This window comes from Hetaerina americana, unplaced genomic scaffold (genome assembly GCF_022747635.1).
Source record: "Hetaerina americana unplaced genomic scaffold, ioHetAmer1.1.p SCAF_100, whole genome shotgun sequence".
Lineage (NCBI taxonomy): Eukaryota > Metazoa > Arthropoda > Insecta > Odonata > Calopterygidae > Hetaerina > Hetaerina americana.
In genome coordinates this window covers 618,500-625,195 of record NW_027286071.1, presented here as the reverse complement: position 1 = coordinate 625,195, position 6,696 = coordinate 618,500, and the positions used below count along the sequence as shown (strand labels likewise).

Below are 6,696 nucleotides of genomic sequence, written 5' to 3'. Positions count from 1 at the left end.
TATTCTATAATTATCATTCCAGTAATCCCCGCATTCCTTCCATCTCACCTCGCATTAACCTAAAATATATATATTTCCTCTTTCAATCTCTCACTTAATATTATCTAATTTCCCTGTCCTCAACATAGTCCTAACATTTCAAGTTCCTATTCTTACTAATTTGATCTTCTACTTCTGTTTTGCTGCTGTCGGTTTTCCCCTGCAAGGCTTTCGTGGGGTGATGACCACGAAAATCTTGCCTTTCCTGCTGCCCGGCACGATTCAGGCCAATTGGGCCGGGTCCAGTAGTGCCAGGACGCATATTCTCTATTTTGTCCATCATTATACTCTTGAGAATGATAGAGGTGGTTTCCCGTCGCCTTTCTCAATGGTATTTTTTTAACGTGACACTATCACTTACTGGCCACCCCACTGGGGTCAGATGCCATTGCAGCCACCTCACTGAGGAACAGATGCTGTGTGGACTACCTTTCGTCTGGCTCCTAACCTTTGACCTACTTGGCATGTGTGACCCTACCAGGAGCAACTATTATTACTCCCACCAGCACAGCTCTAGAGATCATTGGAACGCACAAGCCCTTCCACCAAGTCAAGGTTGTAGTCCATGGGAGGGAGAAAATCCATTGAAAACGGTAAAATCAGTATGAAGGTCTACAGTTTCTGCCTGATTGCGTTTTGAAATGTTCATCCATATCTGGATCCAAGCATCTCCGACGTTTAAGGATGTGTACACTGTTGAGGGCATTAAGAGGCTGAAAAGAAATATAAATTCTTCATTTTAATATTTTACAAACCACAAAATACACAGATACACACACCCTTTTTACTGCTCCATTTCACTACTATGTTTCCAGAGAATATCTTTCATCTACACATAGTATCACCATTCTGTTTGAGCACAATAACTTGAAATCCATTGAGTTTAATGTAAAGGGAATGCTCATGAAAATTAACACTTGTTCTGCCAGATGATAACATGAAATGAAGAACCAGGATGGACACGTTCTGGAGGTTGGCACTTTATCAAATGCATAAAAAAATTCAGGTACTAAAACATTTGTCTCATTCTGATTAGTCTGACTGGAAACCAAACACTTTTAGACTCCCAGCATCACTCTTCCTATCGTATTTGTCTTTATCATCACAAGCATAAGCTAGGAGGTACAACCGAGGATGCCAAGCAACTGTGAAAGTTGCTGCCTCAACTGGTACATCTGCCACCTTCTCCCCTGTTTCTACAGCACCAATATCAATCACTAAGTCTTCAGAGGCAGAAGCGAGCAACTTCCCATCATGGCTGAAGCTAATGGTTCTAACAGGCCACTCCAACCTGAAATATAAAAAGTTAAAAGAGCACAGAAAGAAACCAGAAGGTTGGTTGGATTAGAGAGAGCTTGCCTCATACTAAAACAATTTCACTGTCTATATCAGTGGGCTTGGTGTGAGATAAGCTCTCCTATTTCCTAGCCAATTAACAGTACATCTGGTGCCTTAGGTGGTGAAGATTTGATTGCTTTTAGATTGGGTGCATTTATTTCCTAAAGTGGTACTTCTTATGAATAAAACAAACCAAATAACAATGAAAACTTGGCTCTCGATCATTCTATTAAAAGTTTTGTATGCACGAGTAACTCTAATGATACTGGAAATCAAATCCCCATATCATTTGGGTAAGGGCAGACCTTACTCCATACAAAGGCTCATGGCATTTGAAATTTGTGTCCAAATAGGTCCCTTTCTCACAGCCTCTTGCAGTTTCCTTAGGAGATCCAGAGGCAAAATAATCACAGTTTGGTAGAAGCCAAAGTAGTTGGTAATGCCAGGAGGCATCACCTGGAATCAAACCCTTTTTCTAAGAAGGCAATCAACTTATCGGCTGTCTTGGGGCTTACAGTTCTACATGAACCTAGCAAGATGATCTTGTAAGGATATTCATTTATTCTTTACCAATGTAATCTCCATCAGCATCCTCTTAACAGCTAGTTACAGTGACGTTTTTCCTTCAACTATCAAATCCAAATGGAACATTAAAATTCATTAATTAACCAATGTGGACATCAGCAACTGATGTCATCATTCAGGCTAGGTTATAAAATCTACCATCCAAGCACATTGAAACTCAATGAAAACATGGTAGCTGTGTAAATTACAAACAGTGAAGTTATGACTGTAGTTCTATAAAAGTCCAGAAGACTCAGCACTTTCCATTTTTTATCCTATTAGCGGTAGAAAACTTCAAGCAGGTGATACAAGAAATATAGAGATGAAGTAAAATTAATTATTTATCTTATGTATAAATTTAAGAAATTTTTCATGATAAATACATAGACTGGAAGTACCTATATATACCTTGAGATATTTTCATACCTGTCCTGAAAAAATCTTAGAAAAATAAAAAAGTTCCCCTATTAGATGGACCCTGTAATTCTCTTTCTAAACTAACTGGACATTTCTTATCCTCTTTTGTTCCTTTGTTTCACTACGATTTGCATTCTTGAATTTGATTTTATTGCTACATTTACTTCAATCAAATCGAATAGAATTCATAGCACTGCCCCAGCCCAGACAGAGAACTTTGCTTGCTCTGAGATTGTTTCAGGGTAGACCATAACAATCTCATACTTTATTCCGATGATGCCAAAGGTCAAATGCATGTGATGATGCCATGAATATAAGATGAAATAATACTGAAATAAGTTAGTTAATTACCTGGAAAATGTCCGCAGGCACACCAGTTCAGACACATCCCAAAGAGAAACAAGAGCATCTGCAGAACCTGTAGCAAAATAACGTCCTGTAGGATCAAACTCGATGCATATGCAAGTACCTGGATGTGCTTGGAGAATGTGCTGCAGCTGCAAATCAGGATAGCTGTAAAAAAATATACGAATAAATTCCATTATGAATTGAGACAGAAATGAATCTTTATACATATTATTAACAATTATCTTTATACTAACACAGCCTCAGACATCCATTTTATCTATCTGAGGTTTATCATGAATTTTATGAATAAAATCATATTACTTTAATTTTTTGCTGGCTTCGTGGGGCTAGAAGCCTCACTCTTGAGTGTCCAATTCTTCACTTAATATATTTACTTCACATCTTTTTTTAATGGGCAAATGCTCCACATAGGCCAATACACCTCCATTCATTTTGTACCATCAAATATGCTTGAGAATTATTAGCACTCCCATACAGGGACAGGTCTAATCTAATTTTTTAACACACTAAAATGTCATTTTTTTTAATCTTCACGAAATATTACAAAAATTTATCGAAATTGAATCACAGAAAAAAATATACTAAAAATTGGGAGCACCTACCTAATGATGGACATTAAATTTCATCTACAGACAACTACTTCCCCACATAACATTCCCAACAAACATGAATACATTTACACCTGTACTCCTAAAAAAAGTGAAATGAATATGAATAATATACACAGTGAGTTGCACAAATGTGAATATGCACATAGAAAACTCAATGGTGCAACAAAAGAATATTCTTACATAAAATCACTTAAGAGCATTTTTATTTGAACCACTAAAATGCTGGTGGATCCCTTAACTAAAATAGCACTCAATTTTCATGCTTCCCATGTTACATTCACCACCAGCAGAATTTTCCAAGCTGATTTATTCTCAGAAACCTTAGCCAATTAAGTGAACCTTGACAAAAGTAACCCTTGAGACAAAAGTTAAATCTTCATAAATGCAACAATGAATACCTGTCAAAAAAAGGTTCAAATTGGTAAGATAAGAGCCCTTTTGGATGTGACTCAACCTTTCATGCATTTATATCCCCAAAGAACTGGTATGTGTTCACTTATGAAGCAATAACTCCACATTGTGGCTGCCATTGGTGTAGGCCATGTATTCGAAATTCATCATAATAATAGACCTATCTGTTTCAGTTCCAAAGGCCAACTTTCCTCACATGGCTACTGTATGAGAGCAGATGTTTATTACAGGTGCAATAGAGATATAAGGCATCCACAGGACATGGGTTTTTGAGAATTGGTAGTCTGTCACAGTCTTAAAAATGCTTTTCCTGGTATCCGATTTTCAAGCTATCTTGACAACTTTTTTCACTATTATTAATGTCCTTCTTTCAGCAGATAGCATGTGTACTACTGGACCAACCATTCATATGAATTGAATGAAAAAAATGGCCCAGAACTGACATTAAAACCTCTAATGGGGCTGAAAGAAAGAATTTTTTGATCCTCAGACAAATTCGAATGTGAGCTATAACAAAAACATAACAGGTATTGGTCTCATAAACAACATTATTGCCAAATACCAAATAGGAGGAAGTAAACGGTGGTTTTTTTTATCCTATTTTAACTTTTTGATGCTGCTGTGAGCAAGGTTTGGTAGTTTGTTCATATTCATGTCCATTCAATTGATTTCCCTGATTAACGATGACCAGCAGTCAACAGTATACTTGAGATACATGGAATTTCACTGCATGGGTTTAGTTGTTGTGCTCATTTCTCTGATTCACTTTGACTAAATCATGGTAGGTATCTTTAAATAATGGGTCAGTTGTTGTGTTAACTGTGTAAACAAGCCTGTGAAAGCATACAGATGCTGTGATACAACACTTGCTAATCAATATTTTCAGGATTTTAACAATAGCGTATAATCATCTGATTTTTTTATGTTATGCACCGATTTGTTTTGCATTTGCTATATTACAAATAATACTATTATTATTTTTAAAGTGGATCATACTATTTGGTATTTGACATGTTAACATGTATTTGACCAGGATATAAGGTAAAAATTCTCTCTGAGTAAGTCTTCATTAAAATATCACTGATTGAAAGACTTAGGAGAAGCGTTTTTTCTTTTCATGCTTCATTCAACCATGAAGATCACTACTACGTACCTATGTCTCGCTCCTTGCACATTTAGCGATCTCTATAAATCGTAGGGTTGTTCTTTGAATCCTTTAAGGATGAGGAGGGTGTATTCAAGGTGGCAAAATTAAGGTAGAGTCATGCAAATATCTGGGGACGGAATTGTGGTAATCTGTGGAACAAAAATGAATTCCACCCTCCTCGTGTGTAATGCAAATTTAGACAAAAGGATAAAGGACAATAAATTACATGCATTTCTAAAACTGAAAGGAAACTAACCGCTTTGTGCTATTACTTCATGATGTCATAATAATGGCAAAAGTTAACACAACTTTAACCTTATGATAAATACTTTCTGCATTCTCATCTAACTAGTGTTTGATCGAAGAAAATGCCACAGAACTTTTGAAAACAATAACATATAATAATTAAATATAATGAAATAATCATATTAATACCTTAGTATGTGAATGCAACCTTGTCCGTTAGTAAGAAAGAATAGATTGCTTTGTTTATTCCAAGATATTTCGTTAACTTCAAATTTAAACTGCTCCTCTGCCTTGATTTTATGGGTACGGGTGTCAATAAACGTAACTAAATCTTCTTTATTTCCTACTGCAATCGTGTTCCCATCCGGAGACCAGGTAATGTTGATATTTTCTCCTATTTTATATAAAGCGAATAATTAAAAACACTCAAAAGAGTACTGATGTTTTTTCAACTAAAAATAGTTGAGCTCACCCTTCGTGTTAATAGTTGCCGCACTTTTCTGAGACCGTACGTCCCATATTCTAACAGTTTTGTCCCCACTGGCAGTACTTAATAATTCAGGATTTGATGCATGCCAGCATAGTTGGTCGACACTGCCTCCGTGACCACGAAAAGTAAACTCTTTATTCTGAATTGAAGCATAGCAAGTATTAATGTTACAACGCTTGTTAAAGTATAAATAACTATGATCATTCGCTCTCCACTTAAATACTGACCAATCTATCACGATCCAACAAGAAAATGGAAACAGACTTGTCAAAAGATCCCGAAGCCAATCTTCGACCATCACAACTCCATCCCACAGAATGCACTTTTGATGTATGAGCCTGGTACTCTCTAGTTTTTTTGTGAGTTTTGAAATGGTTTTGCAGATCTTCTATTCCACCACTCAATGCAATTCTGTTACGATCAAAACGATCGACTGACCGGCTACTGCCGCCGCTTTGTGCTGCCAACATCATTGGAATATGCAATTGTATACTACCCCTGCTGGGTTAAGTACTTGATGATCTCAAAATCAATGAAGACTCTTTGTTTTCGATGTGACACGTATTGAGCTAGGAAGCCCAAGTGAATCAGTGAAAAATTATTAAAGTAAGTGCCATAATTTTAGATTGCTCGCGGACGTATCAAAATGAAAACGTTGTTTACACCGATTTTTTCTGCGAATCTCCGACGTCAATTGTTTCCCAATGCTTTTCTCGCATAGCTAATAAATTGGCGCCGAATGCTTTTTTATTTATATTAGAAATAAACTTTCGTATATTTCGGAAACGCAATAAAAAAGTATTTTAAAATTCAAATACGCTCATTGAATATTTTTCCTTTTATACAATCTGTGCGTGGAATACTGCTTATGAAGATTGACAAGGAACGGCTTCAAATGTAGCGTATTTGTATGTACTTTTAGTGAGGGCGAGCCCGTTTTACTCTCAGCGATAAGATTTTAAAGAATTACTGAATAATCAATTGCCTCAAAATGGAACCCTTGGCTCACAAGCCAGATTGATAAAGCCAGCGAATGAAATTTTCTGAGGTTATGGAAACACCTG

The 6,696-nt window shown here is 36.4% G+C and overlaps 1 protein-coding gene across 1 annotated transcript; it reads right to left on the bottom strand.

Annotated features, from left to right (window-relative positions):
- Positions 1-780: 780 nt before the first annotated feature.
- On the bottom strand, positions 781-6,278 carry tex (THO complex 3 homolog tex). Its single transcript, XM_071599026.1, has 5 exons — positions 5,860-6,278; positions 5,615-5,771; positions 5,332-5,536; positions 2,710-2,871; positions 781-1,330 (listed from the first exon to the last, which is right to left on the bottom strand). Exons 1-5 carry the CDS (start codon positions 6,103-6,105, stop codon positions 1,072-1,074), a joined length of 1,029 nt encoding a protein of 342 aa, XP_071455127.1. The 5' UTR covers positions 6,106-6,278; the 3' UTR covers positions 781-1,071.
- Positions 6,279-6,696: the final 418 nt, after the last annotated feature.

What these genes read in the sequence shown, in the direction of transcription:
- tex (XM_071599026.1), bottom strand. Translation starts at nt 6,105, where the DNA reads ATGATGTTGGCAGCACAAAGCGGCGGCAGTAGCCGGTCAGTCGATCGT. An exon ending in GGTTGCATTCACATACTAAG is followed by an intron (nt 2,872 to 5,331) that starts GTATTAATATGA and finishes ATTTTTTTACAG; the next exon opens with CTATCCTGATTTGCAGCTGC. An exon ending in TGCCTGCGGACATTTTCCAG is followed by an intron (nt 1,331 to 2,709) that starts GTAATTAACTAA and finishes TTTATATTTCAG; the next exon opens with GTTGGAGTGGCCTGTTAGAA.